This window comes from Pristiophorus japonicus, chromosome 30 (assembly GCF_044704955.1).
Source record: "Pristiophorus japonicus isolate sPriJap1 chromosome 30, sPriJap1.hap1, whole genome shotgun sequence".
NCBI classification, from domain to species: domain Eukaryota; kingdom Metazoa; phylum Chordata; class Chondrichthyes; family Pristiophoridae; genus Pristiophorus; species Pristiophorus japonicus.
Window position 1 is genome coordinate 3,986,336 of NC_092006.1, and position 24,626 is coordinate 4,010,961.

Here is a 24,626-nt window from a genome sequence, read left to right on the forward strand (position 1 = left end):
ACACACACACGTACACATACACAGACACACATACACACACACATACACATGTATATACACACACACGTATACACACATACACATGTATATACACACACACACGTATACACACACATACACATGTATATACACACACACGTATACACACATACACACACGTATACACACACATACACACACGTATACACACATACACATGTATATACACACACACACACACGTATACACACACATACACGTATACACACACATGTATACACACACGTATACACATGTATACACACACATGTATACATATATACGCACACGTATACACACACGTATACACACGCACGTATACACACGTATACACACACGTATGTATACACACATGTATACACACACACATGTATACACAGACACGTATACACAGACGTATACACAGACACGTATACACATACATGTACACACACACGTACGCACGCACGCACACACACACACACACGCACGTATACACACACGTATACACACACGTATACACACACGTATACACACACGTACACACATGTACACACACACGTACACACACGTACACACATGTATACACACATGTATACACACGTATACACACACACGTATACACACACGTATACACACACGTATACACACACGTATACACATGTATACACACACGTATACACATGTATACACACACACACGTATACACATGTATACACACACACGTATACACATGTATACACACACATGTATACACATGTATACACACACACACACACACGTATACACATGTATACACACACGTATACATATATACACACGTATACACACACGTATACACACGTATACACACACACACGCACACACACACACGTACACACACACACGTATACACACACACACACGTATACACACACACACGTATACACACATACACAACACACACACGTATACACACACACGTATACACACATACACAACACACACATGTATACACACACACGTACACACGTATACACACACACACATATACACACACGTATACACATACACACACACACAATGTATACACACATGTATACACACATGTATACACACACATGTATACACACACGTAGACACACACACACACACACACACACGTATACACACACGTATACACACACACACGTATACACATACACACACGTATACACACATACACAACACACACACGTATACACACACACGTATACACACATACACAACACACACATGTATACACACACACACGTATACACACACACACATACGTATACACACATACACACATGTATACACACATACACGTATACACACACGTATACACATACACACACACACGTACACACACAATGTATACACACATGTATACACACATGTACACACACATGTATACACACATGTATACACACACACATGTACACACACACACGTACACACACACGTATACACGTATACACACACACGTATACACGTATACACACACACGTATACACACACGTACACGTACACACACACACATACACACACACGTATACACACACATATACACATGTATACATACACACATGCACGTATACACACATACACATAAACACACATGTATACACACATGTACACACATGCACGTATACACCCATGTATACACACATGCACGTATACACACATGTATACACACATGTTATACACACATGCACGTATACACACATACATATGTATATACACATGCACGTATACACACATACACACACATGTATACACACATGTATACACACACATGCACATATACACACATGTATACACACACATGCACGTATACACACATGTATACACACATGTATACACACATGCACGTATACACACGTATACACACACATGCACGTATACACACAAGTATACACACATGCACGTATACACACGTATACACACATGTATACACACACATGCACGTATACACATGTATACACACATGTATACACACATGCACGTATACACACACACATGTATACACACACGTATACACACACACGTACACACACACACGTACACACACACGTACACACACACGTACACACACACGTACACACACACACGTATACACACACACGTATACACACACGTACACACACACACGTATACACACACGTACACACACACACATACACACACACGTATACACACACCCGTATACACACACCCGTATACACACACACACATACACATGTATACACACACATGCACGTATACACACACATACATATACACATATATACATACACACATGCACGTATACACACACATATACACATGTATACATACACACATGCACGTATACACACACATACACATAAACACACATGTATACACACATGTACACACACATGCACGTATACACCCATGTATACACACATGCACGTATACACACATGCACGTATACACACACATGCACGTATACACACATACACACATGTATACACACATGTATACCACACATGTATACACACATGTATACACACATGTATACACACGTATACACACATGTATACACACACATGCACGTATACACATGTATACACATGCACGTATACACACACATACACATGCACGTATACACACACATGTACACACACATGCACGTATACACACACATGTACACACACATGCACGTATACACACATGTATACACACACATGCACGTATACACATGTATACACACATGCACGTATACACACACATGCACGTATACACACAAGTATACAGACATGCACGTATACACACACGTATACACACATGTATACACACATGCACGTATACACACACACATGTATACACACATGTATACACACACATGCACGTATACACACACATGCACGTATACACACACGTATACACACACATGCACATATACACACATGCACGTATACACACACGTACACACACATGCACGTACACACACATGCACGTACACACACATGCACGTATACACACATGCACGTATACACACATGCACGTATACACATACACACACACACACACACATGTATACACACATGCACGTATACACACATGTACACACATGCATACACACACATGCACGTATACACACATGTATACACACACATGCACGTATACACACACATGCACGTATACACATGTATACACACATGCACGTATACACACATACATGTATACACACATACATATACACATGTATACACACACACATGCACGTATACACACATGTACACACATGTACACACACATGCACGTATACACGTGTACGCACACACATGCACGTTTACACACGTGTAGACACACACTTGCACGTATACACATGTATACACATACACGTACACACATGTATACACATACACGTATACACATGTATACACATACACGTATACACACGTATACACACACGCACACGTATATACACACACACGTATACACACACACACGTATACACACACACGTACACATGTATACACACGTACACACACACGTATACACGCACACACACACATGTATACACGTACACACACACGTATACACGTACACACACACACGTACACACACATACGTACACACACACACGTATACGTACACACACACGTACACACACACACGTATACACGTACACACACACACGTATACACGTACACACACACACACATGTATACACACACACGTATACACACACATGTATACACACACGTACACATGTATACACACACACGTACACATGTATACACACACACGTACACATGTATACACACACACGTACACATGTATACACACACATGTACACACACATGTATACACACACACATCCGTGTATATCACACACAGAGCTGTCCCTTTTCGCTCACCCTTTTCCCGCAGCTGGAATCCGCCCCGGTAGACCGACTGGGCCGCAGGACACACTGTGTGTGTGTGTGTGTCTCTCTCTCTCCCTGTCCCTGTCTCTGTCCCTCTCTCCCCCTCTGTCTCTCTCTATCTCTGACTTTCTTTCTTTCTCTCTCTCTCTCTCTCTCTCTTTCTCTTTCTCTCTCTCTCTCTCCAGGTCTCACACGCCCGCCGCCCTGGGCGCCGCCATCTTGCGCAGCCGGAACACGAGCGGCCGGGTCAAAGGGTGACGGGAGCGGCCGGGACAATGGAAGCCGCCGGGGGCTGCCTGTGTGTGTGTGCGGGGGGCCGCGGGGCCGCGGGGCCACACATCGAGCCTGCGATGAGATGACCTGTGGTTATAACCGCAGCGGAATGGAGCCGGGCCTCGGCGCGATTCTAAAAGATGCTCATCTTGTTCTCACCCCACGGTGGGGGAGGGGGAAGGGGAGGATTTTCCCAAATATATCTCCACAAAAAAAGAAAAATCGGCATCAAACTCCGCTCGGGTAGCGAGGTGGAGGGCGGGGGCACTTTTCTATTCGATTAAAGTCGAGCAGGAGCGACTCTGGAGCCGGTTCCGACGCCCTTTCCCCCCCGGTTGCTATGGCCTGGGGTCCGGTTGCCAAGGGCGCCACCTCCACAATTTATAGAAAGCCACCGAATTACAATTTAGTTCCACCCTGAGAATAGATTAAATATTCTTCTCCCCCCCCCCCCCCCCCCAATTATAGCCGGGGGAAGAAAATAAAAGGAGAGGGAGGGGGTGGGGGGGGTTCTTTAAACTTCCTTTTTGATTTAAAATTAAAATTCACGCCCCCCCCCCCCCCCGCTGGGTTATTGTCAAATTGCTGTTTGTGGGAGCTTGCTGTGCGCAAATTGAGCCGGCACGGTTAAGAACATAGGAAATAGGGAGCGGGAGCAGGCCATACGGCCCCTCGAACCTGCTCCGTCATTTAATACGATCACGGCTGATCCGATCATGGACTCAGCTCCACTTCCCCGCCCGCTCCCCATAACCCCTTTAGTGGTTAAACATCGAAAATAGGTGCAGGAGCAGGCCATTCGAGCCTGCACCACCATTCAATATGATCATGGCTGATCATTCCACCTCAGTACCCCATTCCTGCTTTCTCTCCATGCCCCTTGATCCCTTTAGCCGTAAATGCCACATCTAACTCCCTTTTGAATATATCCAATGAACTGGCCTCAACAACTTTCTGCGGTCGAGAATTCCACAGGTCAACAACTCTCTGAGTGAAAAAGTTTCTCCTCGTCTCGGTCCTAAATGGCCTGCCCCTTATCCTTAGACTGTGACCCCTGGTTCTGGACTTCCCCAGCATCGGGAACATTCATCCTGCATCTAACCTGTCCAGTCCCGTCAGAATCTTGTATGTTTCTATGAGATCCCCTCTCATCCTTCTAAACTCTAATGTATAAAGGCCCAGTTGATCCAGTCTCTCCTCATATGTCAGTCCCGCCATCCCGGGAATCAGTCTGGTCAACCTTCGCTGCACGCTGCATAAGAAACAGGAGTGGGAGCAGGCCATACGGCCCCTCGAGCCTGCTCCGTCATTTAATACGATCATGGCTGATCCAATCATGGACTCAGCTCCACTTCCCCGCCCACTCCCCATAACCCTTTCCCTTATCGGTTAAGAAACTGTCTGTCTGTCTTAAATATATTCAATGTCCCGGCTTCCACAGCTCTCTGAGGCAACAAATTCCACAGATTTACAACCCTCAGAGAAGAAGGGTTCCCACATTACAACTATTTTGTGTAAAACAATAAATCAAGTGCCCCCGACTAGTGGGACACTAAAACCGACAAATCAATCAAATTAACTTTTACATTCGTGGTTTAAATTAAAATTTGGTTTTCCCCACAATACAACAGTGACTGCACTTCAGAAGGTACTACATTGGCTGTAAAGCGCTTTGAGACGTCCGCTGGTCGTGAATGGCGTTTTGTAAATGCAATTCTTTCATACTTTCTTACCCTTCCCTTGGCCTGAGCGAAAGGCAGGATTACAAATGGGGGAATGACCAACATCAACACACAAAATAAATAAAGACTGGCTTTTGTATAGAGCCTGTCATGACTACCAGACGTGTCAAAGCGCTTTACAGCCGCAGTGAAGTGCTTTTGGAGCGTTGTCATTCTGGGAAACGCGGCAGCTGAATTTGCACACAGCAAGCTCCCACACACAGCAATGCAATAATGACCCAGATCATCTGGTTTTTTTTAAGTGATGTTGATTGAGGGATAAATATTGGCCCCAGGACACCGGGGAGAACTCTTGCCCCCTCCACCCACCCCCTGCCCTTGTTCAAAATATTGACCACGGACGCTTTTACATCCACCCTCGAAGGCAAACGGGGCCCTCGGTTTAATGTCTTGTCAGAAGACGGCACCTCTGACAGTGTGGCGCTCCCTCAGTACTGCCCCTCCGACAGTGCGGCACTCCCTCAGTACCGCCCCTCCGACAGTGCGGCGCTCCCTCAGTACTGCCCCTCCAACAGTGCGGCACTCTCTCAGTACTGCCCCTCCGACAGTGCGGCACTCCCTCAGTACTGCCCCTCTGACAGTGCGGCGCTCCCTCAGTACTGCCCCTCCGACAGTGCGGCACTCCCTCAGTACTGCCCCTCCGACAGTGCGGCACTCTCTCAGTACCGCCCCTCCGGCAGTGCGGCACTCCCTCAGTACCGCCCCTCCCTCAGTACCACCCCTCCGACAGTGCGGCCACTCCCTCAGCACCGCCCCTCTGACAGTGCGGCACTCCCTCAGCACCGCCCCTCCGGCAGTGCGGCCACTCCCTCAGTACTGCCCCTCCGACAGTGCGGCACTCCCTCAGTACCGCCCCTCCGACAGTGCGGCGCTCCCTCAGTACTGCCCCTCCGACAGTGCGGCACTCCCTCAGTACCGCCCCTCCGACAGTGCGGCCACTCCCTCAGTACTGCCCCTCCGACAGTGCGGCCACTCCCTCAGTACTGCCCCTCCGACAGTGCGGCACTCCCTCAGTACCACCCCTCTGACAGTGCGGCACTCCCTCAGTACCGCCCCTCCGACAGTGCGGCCACTCCCTCAGTACTGCCCCCCGACAGTGCGGCCACTCCCTCAGTACTGCCCCTCCGACAGTGCGGCACTCCCTCAGTACCGCCCCTCCCTCAGTACCACCCCTCCGACAGTGCGGCCACTCCCTCAGCACCGCCCCTCCGGCAGTGCGGCCACTCCCTCAGTACTGCCCCTCCGACAGTGCGGCCACTCCCTCAGCACCGCCCCTCCGGCAGTACGGCCACTCCCTCAGCACCGCCCCCTCCGACAGTGCGGCCACTCCCTCAGCACCGCCCCCTCCGGCAGTGCGTCACTCCTACAGCCCGACAGCCTTGGGGACGGGAGCGTCAACCCGCGACCTTTCACCTCAGAAGCGCGCGTGCGCGCCAGTGCGCGCTCCCCTGCCCAGCCACAGCCTGACTGTGATCAGCAGCCAGCAAAAAAAAAATAAAATAAAATAAAATAAAATCACGCGTTCAAAATTAAAATTGCACGCCGGCCATCCGCGGGCCGCCTTGCAAAGTGCGCGGTGCACGCTCTATCCCCGAGCCCAAAACAACACCCGCAGCTTTTTTTTTTGCATAATTTTATTGACGGCTTCGGTTCAATAATATATATAAAAAAAAACACCCCACGAGGTCACATGTCGCCTGCCGGGGCTGCTGCGCGCGGGGCACGCTGGGAGTAGGTGGGCGGGGCAAAGCCAAGCACGACCTTGGCGCCCTGATGAGCAAACACTGGGCGGGGAGTGTGTGTGTGTGGAGAGGGGGGCGTGGCCAAGCGTTTACATTTTTCTTTTTTAAAAACCCGCTTTTATTTTTAAATTCCTCCTTACGAAATTAAAAAAAGAGAGAGAGAAAAGTCAGCGTGCGAGCGGGTGGATTTAAAATAATATTTTTAAAAAAAAAAAATCACAGTCCCGAGCGGAGCCCCGCCCCCCTTTTTCTTTCAGGCTGTCCGTCGCTGCTTTTTGCCTTTTGTGCGCCTGCGCGCGCGCGGGGGGTTGTGGGTAAGCGCGCACATTCGGAAAAGAAAACAAATAAAACCTCCCTCCCCACACACCCAAAGAAAAAAAAAAAAAATCTTGTTTCTTTTCGATTTTTTTTTGCGATAATTACTTGGTTCAGGGCGACCGTGGCCTCGATTTTTTATTTTTTGTTGTTGCTGGAGGTAACAAGTTGATTAATAGTCGGATGGTTCGGGTGTTGTTTTTAATTGATCCTGCAGCGCCCTCCCTGGTCCGGGCGGCCGGCCGCCATTTTGTGTTTATCTCTCTCTCTCTCTCTCCTCTCTCTCTCGCTCTCTCTTCTCTCTCTCTCTCTCTCCCAATGGCGCACTTTGGCTGTTTTTTATCGCGGGGTGTCATTTAAACCCCCCCCCCCCCCCCCCGGAGAGAAACGCAGCATTAAAGCCAAGGAAACAAGCTCTCTCTCTTCCCCCCCCCCCCCTCTTATCTTTTCCCCCTTCCCCCCCTCTTTTTAAAAAAAAATCATTATTCGTTTTTTTTTTTAAACAAGCCGGCTATGTCTGTGTCTGAGGGGGACTGACTAGTGAGGAGCTTGTCTCTTCCCCCCCTTCCCTTCCCTTACCTTACCTCCCCCCCCCCCCCTACTACACACTACACACATACAGAGAGAGAGAGAGAGAGAGAGAAAAGATGCTGTTATAAAGGGGAAGGACGAAGCATTGTGCGTGGTGTTTTCCCCCCCCTCCTCCTCCTCCTCCTCCTCATCTCTCTCCTTCTTCATGTGCCATGGCGGACTGTGTGCGATGAGAGAGAGAGAGAAAGTGTTTTCCCCATCTGGTAAGTGGTTGTGGTTGTATATGTGTGTGGTGTGGGGTGGGGGGGGGGGAATGGAGTGTGTGTGGTGTGGGGGGGGGGAATGGGAATGGAGTCGTGTGTGTGTGTGTGTGTGGGGGGGGGGAATGGGAATGGAGTCGTGTGTGTGTGGGGGGGGGGGGGGAATGGGAATGGAGTCGTGTGTGTGTGTGTGGGGGTGGGAATGGGAATGGAGTCGTGTGTGTGTGTGTGTGTCAGTGTGTATGTATATGTGTATGTCAGCCCTGATGGTGGTTGTACAAGAAATGTCCTTTTTAAACACAGCGTGCTTTCGTGATAAATAAGCCTGTCAGTGCTGTTTTTGGAGAGGTGGGGGTGTTTTAATTCTGTTTAAATTTGTGATTTATTGCCTTTACAAGAAAAATGTCCTGTGCTGTATTGGTTCCCTGTGACATTGCCTTGTTGCTGTGTGTGCACAGACCCTTATTTTGTGTGTGTGTGCACAGACCCTTATTTTGTGTATGTGTGTGTGTGTGCACAGACCCTTATTTTGTGTATGTGTGTGTGTGTGCACAGACCCTTATTTTGTGTATGTGTGTGTGTGTGCACAGACTCTTATTTTGTGTGTGTGCGCGCGCAGACCCTTATTTTGTGTGTGCGCAGACCCTTATTTTGTGTGTGTGCGCGCGCAGACCCTTATTTTGTGTGTGTGTGCGCGCGGACCCTTATTTTGTGTGTGTGTGCGCGCGGACCCTTATTTTGTGTGTGTGCGCGCGGACCCTTATTTTGTGTGTGCGCGCGGACCCTTATTTTGTGTGTGCGCGCGGACCCTTATTTTGTGTGTGCGCGCGGACCCTTATTTTGTGTGTGCGCGCGGACCCTTATTTTGTGTGTGCGCGCGGACCCTTATTTTGTGTGTGCGCGCGGACCCTTATTTTGTGTGTGCGCGCGGACCCTTATTTTGTGTGTGCGCGCGGACCCTTATTTTGTGTGTGCGCGCGGACCCTTATTTTGTGTGTGTGCGCGCGGACCCTTATTTTGTGTGTGTGCGCGCGGATCCTTATTTTGTGTGTGTGCGCGCGGACCCTTATTTTGTGTGTCCGCGCGGACCCTTATTTTGTGTGTGTGTGCGCAGACCCTTATTTTGTGTGTGTGCGCAGACCCTTATTTTGTGTGTGTGCACAGACCCTTATTTTGTGTGTGTGCACAGATCCTTATTTTGTGTGTGTGTGTGCGCGCGCAGACCCTTATTTTGTGTGTGTGTGCGCGCGCAGACCCTTATTTTGTGTGTGTGTGCGCGCGCAGACCCTTATTTTGTGTGTGTGTGCGCGCGCAGACCCTTATTTTGTGTGTGTGTGCGCGCGCAGACCCTTATTTTGTGTGTGCGCGCGCAGACCCTTATTTTGTGTGTGCGCGCGCGCAGACCCTTATTTTGTGTGCGCGCGCGCAGACCCTTATTTTGTGTGTGCGCGCGCGCAGACCCTTATTTTGTGTGTGTGCGCGCGCGCAGACCCTTATTTTGTGTGTGCGCGCGCGCAGACCCTTATTTTGTGTGTGCGCGCGCGCAGACCCTTATTTTGTGTGTGCGCGCGCGCAGACCCTTATTTTGTGTGTGCGCGCGCGCAGACCCTTATTTTGTGTGTGTGCGAGATTTACCTTAATTTATTTTTCTTACAGCTTGGTTATCGAGGCTTTAAACCCCCCCCCCCCCACGCGCACACTTTGTGCTGCTTCAATGTCGTTTGCATGCTGCATCGTCATCTTTTTGTATGCATTTAGTTTTCGTCCCAATACTTTTAAAGAAAATAATCTTTTCCTTCTTGGTCAGCCGGCTTTCTAACCCCCTGTCCCTCATCAATCTGACCTTGTTCGACCAATAAGGCACAACTTTTGTGTGTTTTGTGTGGTGTGTCTATCTCGTACCTTTTCTTTTGCCAGGACGGTGTGATATATTGTAGTGTAAGTAACTGTCGCTCTTTATTTTTAAACTTTTCACCAAAATCCTGTGTGTGTGTTTTTTTTTCTTAAGTTGACACTTTTGGCAGTCATTTTATTTCTCTTGGTATGTTAATTTGAGTTTATAATTGACGAGTCTTTTTATAATTTGCTAACACTGCTGGTGTTCATTCATTTTCAGGATTGTGAATAGATACTTGACTTCTCTTTCAGTGTATATGTGTGTGGTGTTAAATAATTTAAGTTAGAGTTACTGTATATTGCTGTCGAAGAAAGAAATCACAGCTTTCTGGAGGTTGTGCGTGACTTAAAAGGGAAGTTTAGCTGATTGTTTTAAGAACGAGAAGTGGGCAAAGATTTCTCCAAAGGCCTGGTTTCATTATGTCTTTCGTTGATTGCTGTTTTGAGAGATTATGATTTGAATTCTTAAATGATTTGTGGCATTAAGTTAGCTGAAATGAGGGGTCTCTGTGCACATGCACCACAACTTTACAAATGCAAAACGCCAGCTGTTGACAGCGTTTTCATTCTAGATGAAGGCGTTTTTATTAAAATCCGCAATCTTCGTGGGAATCTGAGAACTTCATTTAAAACTCAAGTGGTATTTTTGAAGCCTGCGTTTTCAGGTAGGGAAAGCAAAAAGGAATCCACTTCTGTAAAAGTGAAAGGACACGAGAGGCCTTTGTTGAAACCTGCCTTTTACTGAGGCTTCTGGTTGCCCAAAACGCACAGCAGTGTGAAACAATTGACACAAATACTCCCCGAGCCCCTTCAAAAGTAGTCAGGGGCCTTGTGAAACCTTTCAGGCGTTTACACTTCTGACAGACAGTGCCCAGATGCTTACGAAGTGAACCTATGCAGATATTGCATCAAAGCACTTGCAGGGTGTCTGCTGCAGCCTTGTTGAAATAATAAGATTTTGAAGTTAAAAGTGAGTTCTGGGAGCCTGAGTCCCAGTTCAGCAGCAGAACAGCGTTTGAACTATCATGACATGCCTAATTTAACATCTGCTTAACGATGACGCTACATGTACATCAGTATTTGTGACTGTCACTATTAGAAAAACCATAATTAATATTCGGGCAGGTATCAACAGTGGGCTATGTTGATGTGCGTGTATGTGGATATTATATTGACTTCATAATATCCGTATCTACTTTGCTATCACAACTGTTAACATTGACTGACTTGTAGATTTACATTGTCAACTGTTGAAATGGGTTCCCAAACCAGTAAACATCGACCTGTACATGTTGTGTCCATATTTCACAAGTTTGGTGGTAAATCTGAACTTGAATATTCATGCCTTGCTGAGAAAAGTTGAGTAAACTATTGCTGTTTAAGCGCATTTACCCCAAGGTAGACTGGAAGTATGTTAGGCATGTAAAATACGTGTACCATCTTGAGGTGATCGTACAACTAAATAAAGTGATGCAATGATCCTGCTTTCAATTTTTGTGCTGGTTGAAGTTTTCTACTGGATCACGAGTTATTTTATCGTAACTTTTGACTCTCCAAAGCGTGTTTAATCTTGCAGATATTAGTGAGAGCTGGGTTAATGTAATACGGTACGGTTAATCTCCCAACTGCTTGTTCCAGTGAAGGCTATTAGTTCAAATTACAAGTATTTACATTCATCAACAATGACATCACCTTGGGCATCAATGAAAGTCAGATAGTTGACCCTTGACTTTTTTTTCACTTAAAATAATATTGCACCACTTGGAGTGAGAGAGCGAGACTGGCCAGCTACATCTTGTCTGTAAGGAACACATTTTACCCTGATGGGAGACTTATTCAAAAGTTTCATTGTCTTAAAGTAGGAGCAGGTTTAATTCTGTTTTCTCCTGTCTTTAAAAGTGTTCAGAGGACAACGTGTAAGGTTTGCTTTTTTTGTGAAATTTGAAGCCTTGATTCCATTTAAAAAAAAAAAGACTATTGAGTAATCATTTTGCATGCGAGTAGACAGCAAAAATCTCATTGAAATCTCTGTTTTGTCTGTTTCCAACTCCAAAACATTGCTCGACCCCGCTCCCGCCTCAGCTCATCTGTGGCTGAAACCCTCATCCGTGCCTTTGTGACCTCTAGCCGTGACCACTCCAGCGCGCTCTTGGCCGGCCTCCCACTTTCTACCCTATGTAAACTTGAGGCCTTCCAAAACTCTGTCCTAACTCGCACTGAGTCCCGTTCACCCATCACCCCCTGTGCTCGCTGCCCCGTGTCCTAACTCGCACCGAGTCCCGTTCACACATCACCCCCTGTGCTCGCTGCCCCGTGTCCTAACTCGCACCGAGTCCCGCTCACCCATCGCCCCCTGTGCTCGCTGCCCTGTGTCCTAACTCACACCCAGTCCCACTCACCCATCACCCCCTGTGCTCGCTGCCCCGTGTCCTAACTCGCACCGAGTCCCGCTCACCCATCGCCCCCTGTGCTCACTGCCCCGTGTCCTAACTCGCACCGAGTCCTGCTCACCCATCACCCCCTGTGCTCACTGCCCCGTGTCCTAACTCGCACCGAGTCCCGTTCACACATCACCCCCTGTGCTCGCTGCCCCGTGTCCTAACTCGCACCGAGTCCCGCTCACCCATCGCCCCCTGTGCTCGCTGCCCTGTGTCCTAACTCGCACCGAGTCCCGCTCACCCATCGCCCCCTGTGCTCGCTGCCCTGTGTCCTAACTCGCAGCGAGTCCCGCTCACCCATCACCCCCTGTGCTCGCTGCCCCGTGTCCTAACTCGCACTGAGTCCCACTCACCCATCACCCCCTGTGCTCGCTGCCCCGTGTCCTAACTCGCACCGAGTCCTGCTCACCCATCACCCCCTGTGCTCGCTGCCTCGTGTCCTAACTCGCACCGAGTCCCGCTCACCCATCACCCTCTGTGCTCGCTGCCCCGTGTCCTAACTCGCACCCAGTCCCACTCACCCATCACCCCCTGTGCTCGCTGCCCCATGTCCTAACTCGCACTGAGTCCCGCTCACCCATCACCCCCTGTGCTCGCTGACCTGCATTGGTCCCCGGTTAAGCAACACCTCGATTTCAAAATTTTCATCCTTGGTTTCAAATTCCTTCGTGGTCTCACCCCTCCCTATCTCTTCAATCTCCTGCAGCCCCACAACCGTCCAAGATATCTGTGCTCCAGTTTTGGCCTCTTGAGCACCCCCGGTTTTAATTGCTCCACCATTGGTGGACGTGCCGTCAGCTGCCTGGGCCCCAAGCTCTGGAACTCCCTCTCTGCCCTTCCCTCCTCCTTTAAGACACACTTTAAAACCTACCTCTTTGACCAAGCTTTTGGTCATCTGCCCTAATATCTCCTTATGTGGCTCGGTGTCAAGTTGTGTTTGGTAATGCTCCTGTGAAGTGCCTTGGGATGCTTTACTGCGATAAACATGTTATATAATTATAAGTTGTTGATCTTCAAAGTGATTATCTGGTAGCTAATCTTGTTTTGTGGCATGTCGGTCTGTAAGTTTTGATGTGTGCAATCTGTCAAATACTGCTAGTGTGTGAAGAGATAGAAAGACTAGCATTTATATAGTGCCTTTTACGACCTCTGGATGAGCCAAAGTGCTTCACAGCCAATGAAGTATTTTTGAAGTGTAGTCACTGCTGTAATGTAGGAAATTGATCTGAGATTCTTTCTGTCTTTGAGGGCAATTCAGGACGTGAGCGCTTGATCTAAACTGGTACATCAGTGGGAGGGCGGGGGGGGGGCAACTTTCAGATGTCATCGTTGTCGTCATCATCATAGGGACTCCTCGGAATACTTGCTTCCACTCTTAAAATGAATCCTTAGGTGGCTGAACAGTCCAATACAGGAACCACAGTCCCCTGTCACAGGTGGGACAGACAGAGGTTGAGGGAGGGGGAGGGTGGGACAGGTTTGCCGCACGCTCCTTCCGCTGCCTGCGCTTGGTTTCTGCACGCTCTCGGCATCGAGACTCGAGGTGCTCAGCGCCCTCCCGGATGCACTTCCTCCACTTAGGGTGGACTGGTCTTTGGCTTGGGACTCCCAGGTGTCGGTGGGGATGTTGCACTTTATCAGGGAGGCTTTGAGGGTGTCCTTGTAACGTTTTCTCTGCCCACCTTTGGCTCGCTTGCCGTGAAGGAGTTCCGAGTAGAGCGCTTGCTTTGGGAGTCTCTTGTCTGGCATGCCAGACAAATGTGGCCTGCCCAGCGGAGCTGATCAAGTGTGGTCAGTGCTTCAATGCTGGGGATGTTAGCCTGGTCGAGGACGCCAACGTTGATGCATCTGTCCTCCCAGGGGATTTGTAAAATCTTGCGGAGACATTGTTGGTGGTATTTCTCCAGTGACTTAAGGTGTCTACTGTATATGGTCCATGTCTCTGAGCCATACAGGAGGGCGGGTATTACTACAGCCCTGTAGACCATGAGCTTCGTGGCAGTTTTGAGGGCCTGGTCTATGAACACTCTCTTCCTCAGGCAGCCGAAGGCTGCACTGGCGCACTGGAGGCAGTGTTGAATCTCTGCATCAATGTCTGCTCTTGTTGATAAGAGGCTCCTGGGGTATGGGAAATGGCCCACGTTGTCCAGGGCCGCTAACATTAAACTGAGATATGATCTGCCTGTCTTGGTTAATCAAGTGGATCTAAAATATCCCGTGCTACTATAAAACTGACTGCAAAAGCTTCTATAGATATGTGAAGAGAAAAAGATTAGTGAAAACAAACGTCGACCCTTGCAGTCAGATTCAGGTGAATTTATAATGGGGAACAAAGAAATGGCGGACCAGATAAAAAAATACTTTGGTTCTGTTTTCATGAAGGAAGACACAAATAACCTTCCGGAAATACTAGGGGACTGAGGGTCTAGTGAGGAGGAGAAACTGAAGGATATCCTTATTAGGCGGGAAATTGTGTTAGGGAAATTGATGGGATTAAAGGCCGATAAATCCCCGGGGCCTGATAGTCTGCATCCCAGAGTACTTAAGGAAGTGGCCCTAGAAATAGTGGCTGCATTGGTCATCATTTTCCAACAGTCTATCGACTCGGGATCAGTTCCTATGGACTGGAGGGTAGCTAATGTAACACCACTTTTTAAGAAAGGACGGAGAGAGAAGGCGGGTAATTATAGACCGGTTAGCCTGACATCAGTAGTGGGGAAAATGTTGGAATCAATTATTAAAGATGAAATAGCAGCGCATTTGGAAAGCAGTGACAGGATCGGTCCAAGTCAGCATGGATTTATGAAAGGGAAATCATGCTTGACAAATCTTCTAGAATTTTTTTGAGGATGTAACTGGTAGAGTGGACAAGGGAGAACCAGTGGATGTGGTGTATTTGGATTTTCAAAAGGCTTTTGACAAGGTCCCACACAAGAGATTGGTGTGCAAAATTAAAGCACATGGTATTGGGGGTAATGTCCTGACGTGGATAAAGAACTGGTTGGCAGACAGGAAGCAGAGTCTGGATAAACTAGTCCTTTTCAGAATGGCAGGCAGTGACTAGTGGGGTTCCGCAGGGCTCAGTGCTGGGACCCTAGCTACTTACGATGTACATTATTGATTTAGATAAAGGAATTGAGTGTAATATCTCCAAAGTTTGCAGATGACACTAAGCTGGGTGGCGGTGTGAGCTGTGAGGAGGACGCTAGGAGGCTGCAGGGTGACTTGGACAGGTTAGGTGAATGGGCAACTGCATGGCAGATGCAGTATAATGTGGATAAATGTGAGATTATCCACTTTGGGGCAAAAACAGGAAGGCAGAATATTATCTGAATGCGGCAGATTAGGAAAAGGGGAGGTGCAACGAGACCTGGGTGTCATGGTACATTAGTCATTGAAAGTTGGCATGCAGGTACAGCAGGCGGTGAAGAAGGTAAATGGTATGTTGGCCTTCATAGCTAGGGGATTTGAGTATAGGAGCAGGGAGGTCTTGCTGCAGTTGTACAGGGCCTTGGTGAAGCCTCACCTGGAATATTGTGTTCCGTTTTGGTCTCCTAATCTGAGGAAGGACGTTCTTGCTATTGAGGGAGTGCAGTGAAGGTTCACCAGACTGATTCCTGGGATGGCTGGACTGTCATATGAGGAGAGACTGGATCAACTGGGCCTTTATACACTGAAGTTGAGAAGGATGAGAGGGGATCTCATAGAAACATATAAAATTCTGACAGGACTGGACAGATTAGATGTAGGAAGAATGTTCCCGATGTTGGGGAAGTCTAGAACCAGGGGACATAATCTAAGGATAAGTGGTAAGCCATTTTGGACTGAGATGAGGGGAAACTTCTTCACTGAGAGTTGTTAATCTGTGGAATTCCCTACTACAGAGAGTTGTTGAGGCCAGTTCATTGGATATATTCAAGAGGGAGTTAGATGTGGCCCTTACGGCTAAAGGGATCAAGGGCTATGGAGAGAAGGCAGGAAGGTGGTATTGAGGTGAATGATCAGCCATGATCTTATTGAATGGTGGTGCAGGCTCGAAGGGCCGAATGACCTACTCCTGCATCTATTTTCTATGTTTCTATGTGAGAGAGCACAGAATTATCCTGCTGTGCTGGCCAACGTTCCTCCCTCAATCAGTGCTACCAAAAACCCATTAACTGGAATCAATTCATCGGAATTAAAAACAGAAACTGCTGGAATTACTCAGTAGGTCAGGCAGCATCGGTGGAGAGAGAAACCAAGTTAATGTTTCTAGTTGATGACCTTTCGTCAGAACTGGAAAAAGTTAGACGTAATAGATTTTAAGCAAGTGCAGGGGAGGAATGAACAAAACTAAAGGCTTGTGATAGGAACATAGGAACACGATTTGGCCATTGAGCCCCTTCGAGCTTGTTCTGCCACTCAGTGAGATTATGGCTGATCTGTGACCTAAAGAAAGGAAAAAAGACGCATTTTTACATCGCCTTTCACGACCACCGGACGTCCCAAAGCGCTTTACAGCCAATGAAGTACTTTTGGAGTGTGATCACTGTTGTAATGTGGGAAACGAGGCAGCCAATTTGTGCACAGCAAGCTACCACACACAGCAATGTGATAATGACCCAGATAATCTGTTTTAGTTAATTGAGGGATAAATATTGGCCAGAACACCGGGGATAACGCCCCTGCTCTTCGAAATAGTGGCCATGGAATCTTTTCCATCCACCTGAGAGAGCAGACCGGGTCTTGGTTTAACGTCTCATCCGAAAGATGTCCCCCAAGTCTCCCGCAGCACTGCACTGCAGTGTCAACCTAGATTTTGTTTAATGCTCAAGTTCCTGGAGTCGGACTTGAACCCACAACCAACTCGGAGGCGAGAGTGCTACCCACTGAGCCACAGCTGACATCGTAATCCCTTAATACCTTTGGTTAACAAAAAGCTATCAATCTCTGATTTAAAACTAACAATTGATCGAGCATCAATTGCTGTTTGCGGAAGAGCATTCCAAACCTCTACCACCCTTTGTGTGTAGAAGTATTTACAAATTTCACTCCTGAAAGGCCTGGCTAATTTTTAGATTATGCCCCCTCATCCTAGACTCTCCAACCAGTGGGAATAGTGTCTCTCTCTATCTACCCTATCTGTTCCTTTTAATAGCCTGAAAACTTTGATCAAATCACCCCTTAACCGTCTAAATTCTAGGGAAGACAGCCCTAATTTGTGCAATCTCTCCTCGTAAATTAACCCTTGGAGTGCGGGCATCATTCTGGTAAACCTATGCTGCACTCCCTCCAAGGCCAATATATCCTCCCCAAGGTCTGGTGCCCAGAACTGCTCACAGTGCACCAGGTGTGGTCTAACCATGGTTTTGTACAGCTGCAGTATAACCTCTACCCCCTTCTGTTCTATTCCTCTGGATATAAAGGCCAGCGTTCCATTGGCCTTTTTTGATTATTTTCTTTACCTGTCCATGACATTTTAATGAACTATGTTCACCGTTCCCCCAAGTCTCTTTGGACCTCCACTGTTTTTAGCTTTTCACCATTTCGAACGTACCCCATTCGATCCGTTTTAGGTCCAAAGTTTGCCTACATTGAAATCCGTTTGCCACAGTTTTGGCCATTCACTTAATCTGTCGATATCCCTGTGTAATATGCTTTCATCTACACTGCCTACAATACTGTGGAAGGCAGGAGTGACAAATGGTATGATTGTACAAAGCAAAAGGAGATGCTGTTTATAGGGCCTTGCTTGTGCACAAATTGGGTGCTGCATTTGCTTACAAAACAGTACTGCACTTTAAAAGTAATTGATTTAGCTGCAAAGTGCTTTGGCACTTCGTGGTTTCTTTAATCTCCTTCTAATAATAATAACTTTTATTTATATAGTACCTGTAGTAAAACGTCCCAAGCCGCTTCACAGACAAAACAGATAAATTTGACACTGAACCACAAAAGAAAAAATTAACGCAGATGATCAAAAGTTTGGTTTAAGAGCATTTTAAGGAGTGTCTTTAAGGAGTGTCTTAAAGGAGGAAAGAGGCGGAGAGGTTTCGGGAGGGAGTTCCAGAGCTTGGGATCCAGGCAGCTGAAGACACAGCCACCGATGGTGGAGTGATTATAATCAGGGATGTTCAAGAGGGCAGAATTTAAGGAGTGCAGACATTTTGTGGGGTTGTGAGGCTGAAAAAGATTAGAGATATAGGGAAGGGCGAGGGCTATGGAGTGATTCGTAAACAAGGATGAGAATTTTGAAATCGAGATGTTGTTTAACCGGGAGCCAATGTCGGTCAGCGAGCACAGGGGGTGATGGGTGAGCGGGACTCGGTGCGAGTTAGGACACTGGGCAGCGAGCACAGGGGGTGATGGGTGAGTGGGACTTGGTGCGAGTTAGGACACTGGGCAGCGAGCACAGGGGGTGATGGGTGAGTGGGACTCGGTACAAGTTAGGACACGGGGCAGCGAGCACAGGGGTGATGGGTGAGCGGGACTCAGTGCGAGTTAGGACACGGACTGCTGAGTTTTGGATGACCTCAAGTTTACGTAGTGTACAATGTGGAAGCCTAGCCAGGAGTGAGTTAGAGTAGTTAAGTCAAGAGGTAACAAAGGCATGAATGAGGGTTTCAGCAGCAGAAGAGCTGAGGCAGGGGCGGAGGCGGGCGATGTAATAGTCTAAATAGCAACTGCAGATGGTCTGCACTGGAACAACTGCTCGGGTTGTGTTACTAACTTTTGCAGCGGACCACAATCCCAAGTAGTGTCTTGCTCCAGGGCCGCTCAGCAGAGCTGCAAAGTGTGTTCCACTACAGTGATGGATGCATTTTTCTGCCTGTAATTCTCCATTTGATCAGCTCCTCATTTCAGTCATGCTGCAGTTAAATGTGGAGTGAAGATCAGGTATTTCCCTACAGTGAAGGGGGGGTGGGGGGAAATGCTAGAACCAGTTACTAATTCTGTTAAAACTGTTGGTCTGTGGCCTGTGAATATCGTGATAAAGCTTTTCCAAAAACATTCCCAGGCTTTTTTTTGCTGGGTGCTGCACTGAATCTCTGCTTGATCAATGTCCCACAAACAGGTAGGAAATTAACTGGAAACGATATTTTTGTCATGGGCCACGCTGAGAGGGAGAGATGGACCAAAAGTGTTGTAATACACGTTTGACTATGTTAAAGGAGGTGTGTGATAACTACATTGAGGCAACTCCCACCCCCCCCCCCCCCCCGACTTGAGAGAGTGCTTGAACTCGACTTACAGCTTCTATACAGTGACGTGACTGAGGTGAGAAACTCAGCAGTATGAGGGTTTGAACCTGTATTTTGATGATGCACATGTTTTGGCGCTCCATTGTGCTACATCCTTCTGATTGTAAGTTCCCCTTGAAAGAGGAACTTGTCTTCTGGGGCTCGATCACCTGCGTGCGTTGGGTACTGTAAACTTACCTGAACCTTGCATGTGGATTCCTCTCATTGAATGTGACACTTCAGAAAGAGCAGCTGAGGTAACAGAGAGAATGAATGGCTGCGTCCGGAGAGTTGTGGGTTGTTGTTCAGGGGCTGCCTGATAGTTGAGCTTGGTTTATCACAACTTGGGAGTAAGTTTAACTCGTTCTTGTTTGGATCATTTGGTGGTTTACTTTGTGTGTGTGTGGTGGGAGACTGCATCTTGTTGCATAGAATTAGGAAAAAGAAAGGAAGGTGTAACTGAGTATACATTCTGTTATAAAAGCAAAATACTGCGGATGCTGGAATCTGAAATAAAAACCGAAAATGCTGGAAATCTCAGCAGGCCAGGCAGCATCTATGGAGAGAAACCCAGTTAACGGTACAGGTCTGTGACCCTTCGTCAGAACGGGAAAAGTTCGAGACGTAACAGATTCTTGAAGTGCAGGGGAGGAAAGAACAAAAGGGAAGGTCTGTGATAGGGTGGAAGGCAGGAGAGATTTAAGAGACAAAAAGGATGTTGGGCAAAAATGAGATGGTAATGGCACAAGTTAAGAAACAAAAGATGAGTCCAGCATTTTCTGTTTTTATTATACATTCTTATCTGGTCATGGAATAGTCTTTATCCCTAACCAGTCCTCCTACCTTGCTTCGTGCAGAAGTGTCTTCTATAGGAAATGCGAATGGAACTGGGGATATAATTAGGCAGGAGTGTTGTATTAAAGCACCTGAATGTAGAGGGGACCATAACATAAGAAATAGGAGCAGGAGTCGGCCATCTGGCTCCTCGAGCCTGCTCCGCCATTCAGTAAGATCGTGGCTGATCTGATCTTGGCCTCAACTCCACTTCCCCGCCCACTCCCCGTAATCCTTCACTCCCTTATCATTCAGAAATCTGTCTATCTCCACCTTAAATATATTCAGTGACCCTATATATATTCAGCGATAAGGGAGTAAAGGGTTATGGGGAGCGGGCAGGGAAGTGGAGCTGAGTCTATGATCAGATCAGCCATAATCTTATTGAATGATGGAGCAGGCCCGAGAGACCGTATGGCCTACTCCTGCTCCTATTTCATATGTTCTTATGACCCAGCCTCCACAGCTCTCTGGGGTAGAGAATTCCAAAGATTCACAACTCTTGAGAGAAGAAATTCTTCCTTAGTTCAATTTTAAATGGGTGACCCCTTATTCTGAAACTATGCCCCCTAGTTCTCGATTCCTCCACGAGGGGAAACAGCCTCTCTGCATTTACCCTGTCACGCCCCTTCAGGATCTTATGTTTCAATAAGATCACCTCTCAGTCTTCTAAACACTAATGAGTATAGGCTCAACCTTTCTTCATATGACAACCCCTTCATCTCCGGAATCAATCTCGTGAACCTTCCAGGCCCTGAAGATGGGCAAAGGCTATCCTTAATGTCATTTAAGAAGAAAACAAGCAGTAGCTTCATAAGTTAGGGCCCTGGAGTCTCAAAAAGAAATATCTCGGGGAGGGGGAGATATGCAAGATACTCAATGGGATAGACAAAACAAATGTGAAACATTTCTTTGAAATATGTCAGGGCAGCAAGACAACAGGATGCATTTCTTTACGCAGAAGATGATTTAACTCTGGAAGTAGGAAGATGGTAGAATGGAATCCAGCGGGCTGAATGGTTTAAATGAGAGACCCCCATCTTGTGATGACTGCCGCACCGAATGGTGGGACCAAATTTGATCCCCCATGTTGCTGACCACCTCGTCTCAGGAATCCTGTTGTGTGATGCACTAAAATGGAGGTAGGGCCCTCCTCCATGAAGGGAGGAAATTTGACAAAATAGTCATCTTGCATTGCTGTGTGTAGCATCGCGCAGCTGCTTCAGAACAGTGTTGCTAGGGACCTGTAAGCTGGCTGATGGTCCCAAAATGTCCATGGCTTGGAAAACAAAGGAACTACTCATACAGATGTGTATGCTAGGGATTGTACAATTCCTTTCTGAAATGTTGATCAACCTCAGTAAGTAAATGCTGTACCGGTTGAATAATGAACACTTAGGATGATGTGGTTATAAGAGGTTCAAGTAACATCGTAAGAGTAAAACGTAGGTGGAGGCTTGAATAGTTTGCAACTTAACAATATACTTTTTAAGTATCCGTTGTCGTATATGTAATGTTTAATATATGTAACCTGTGTTTTTATTGAATGTGGTTAAGAAGCTCAGTTGTGGGTTGGTATGACTGGAGGGAGTGAAAATGTGATATCTTGTCAAAGAAAGAAAGACTTGGATTTATATAGCGCTTTTCACGACCACCGGATGTCTCAAAGTGCTTTACAGCCAATGAAGTACTTTTGGCGTGCAGTCACTGTTGTAATGTAGGAAACGCAGCAGCCAATTTGCGCACAAGCCAGCTCCCACACACAGCAATGTGATGATCAGATAAACTGTGTTTTAGTGATGTTGATTGAGGGATAAATATTGGCCAGGATGGATAACTCTAATGTATTTGCTTCATGGGTTTCTTTGCTTAAGAATTCATAGCAACACATTGCTATTAAGAACTAGATGGTTTATTCGTAAAAGTTTAACAATCACACTACGCATTACCAGTTCATCCACCGGGCTCACAACTGCATACCTCATCGTGGATGACCCAGACCCAACTGACTGAGGTTTTATTGAGTCTTGTGAACATCACGTGACTGGCGAAGCCACTCCCAACTCAACAACTCTACAAACCTGTGAGCGTACTCACAGGCGCTTACATTACAATAACCTGAGAGGTTGTATGACATGTCCTTGGCTATGAGGTATATTTTCCCTTAAACTGCAATCTCAACTTCACCAGACAGTGTGTTCCTTCATCCTGCAAAACCATATAAGTTGCTAGAAAAAGATTGGTGAAGGACATTTATCAAGCACTTTCTTTAGATTGAAAGAAAGACTTAACATTTCTGCAGTGTCCTTCACGATCACTGGACGTCCCAAAGCGCTTTGCAGCCAATGACGTACTTTTTTTTTTTGAAGAGCACACAATGTTGTAATGTAGGAAAACTACAGATCAGAAACAATCCGCAGATTTGCCACGTGACATTTTTTTGTCTTGAAGAAATTCTTCTCAATCCGACAAATGGCTCGGTGCAGTTTGTTAAAGCTCGGGCCATGGATCAAATAGTTGAGGTGGAAGGAATGAGTCCCAATTGGGTTGTGCGGTAGCTCTGTCAAACAGCATGCACCCGGAGCAAGCATGCATTGGCTGGTTGTTGGCTCATCTGATGGAGTGTCATGCAGTGCCGCCTGGCTCCATTTTGCGGGTGAGGGGGGATGGGGAGAGAGTGAAATCATAAATAGCATGCCTCTGCTCATTTTAGTTGTGGAGCAGTCCAGGTACCAGACCATCATGAGCAAAAGAGAGGAATGTGGAGAGGAAGGCAGTGAATGGTGGGTTCAAGAGCTTTTTGTAAAATAATGTATTTAAAAAAAAAAACAACTTTGCTTTGTATTGAATCTTGTCCTCTATACTTTCAATAGCTTCTAGGGAGATGCTACTTGGTTTCTGTCTGAGGACCTTAGACAATTTTTCTCTAGAAAAGCCAGGCTTTCAAGAAACTTGTGCAGATAGATTTTCAGTGAACAATATGTGTACACGTCTGCTTGTTGCTTATCTGTGGCCACCCCCAGCACTCTGAGCACAAAAATGTAGGCTGACACTCCAATGCAGTACCGAGAGTGCGCTGCACTGTTGGATGTGCCGTCTTTTGGATGAGATGTTAAACCGAGGCCCCGTCTGCCCCCTCAGGTGGATGTAAAAGATCCCACGGCACTTTTTCGAAGAGCAGGGGAGACCTTGTCCCAATATTTATCCCTCAATCAGTATTACTAAAACAGATGATCTGGGTCATTATCACATTGGTGTTTATGGGAGCTTGCTGTGTGCAAATTGGTTGCCGCGTTTCCTACATTACAACAGTGACTACACTCCAAAAGTACTTCATTGGCTGTAAAGCGCTTTGGGATGTCCTGAGGTGGTGAATGACGCTATATAAATGCAAGTCTTTCAAACAATTTCTGCTAAGTGCCTCTCGGTCAGCAGTCGTTTTGTATGGGAATTTTTGTGAGCAGTGCTCAGTTTTCTGT

At 47.0% G+C, this 24,626-nt stretch overlaps 3 protein-coding genes across 3 annotated transcripts in view; 1 reads left to right on the plus strand and 2 right to left on the minus strand.

The window, feature by feature from the left end:
* Positions 1 to 1,368, minus strand: part of LOC139240240 (keratin-associated protein 5-1-like) — a gene marked incomplete at both ends in the record, with an annotated part of 7,116 nt that extends 5,748 nt beyond the window's left edge. Inside the window, 2 exons of the mRNA XM_070868723.1 lie at positions 1 to 220; positions 1,116 to 1,368. The exon at positions 1 to 220 is cut by the window's left edge and continues 134 nt beyond it. Coding sequence (XP_070724824.1) covers positions 1 to 220; positions 1,116 to 1,368 — 473 coding nt within the window. The remainder of the gene's footprint in view (positions 221 to 1,115) is intronic.
* dap3 (death associated protein 3) overlaps positions 1 to 4,501 on the minus strand; it is a 46,226-nt gene extending 41,725 nt beyond the window's left edge. The window contains exon 1 of the mRNA XM_070868724.1: positions 3,888 to 4,501. The gene's annotated coding sequence lies outside the window, so the exon portion shown is untranslated. The remainder of the gene's footprint in view (positions 1 to 3,887) is intronic.
* Positions 4,502 to 7,971: 3,470 nt separating this feature from the next.
* ash1l (ash1 (absent, small, or homeotic)-like (Drosophila)) overlaps positions 7,972 to 24,626 on the plus strand; it is a 203,268-nt gene continuing 186,613 nt past the window's right edge. The window contains exon 1 of the mRNA XM_070868461.1: positions 7,972 to 8,762. The gene's annotated coding sequence lies outside the window, so the exon portion shown is untranslated. The remainder of the gene's footprint in view (positions 8,763 to 24,626) is intronic.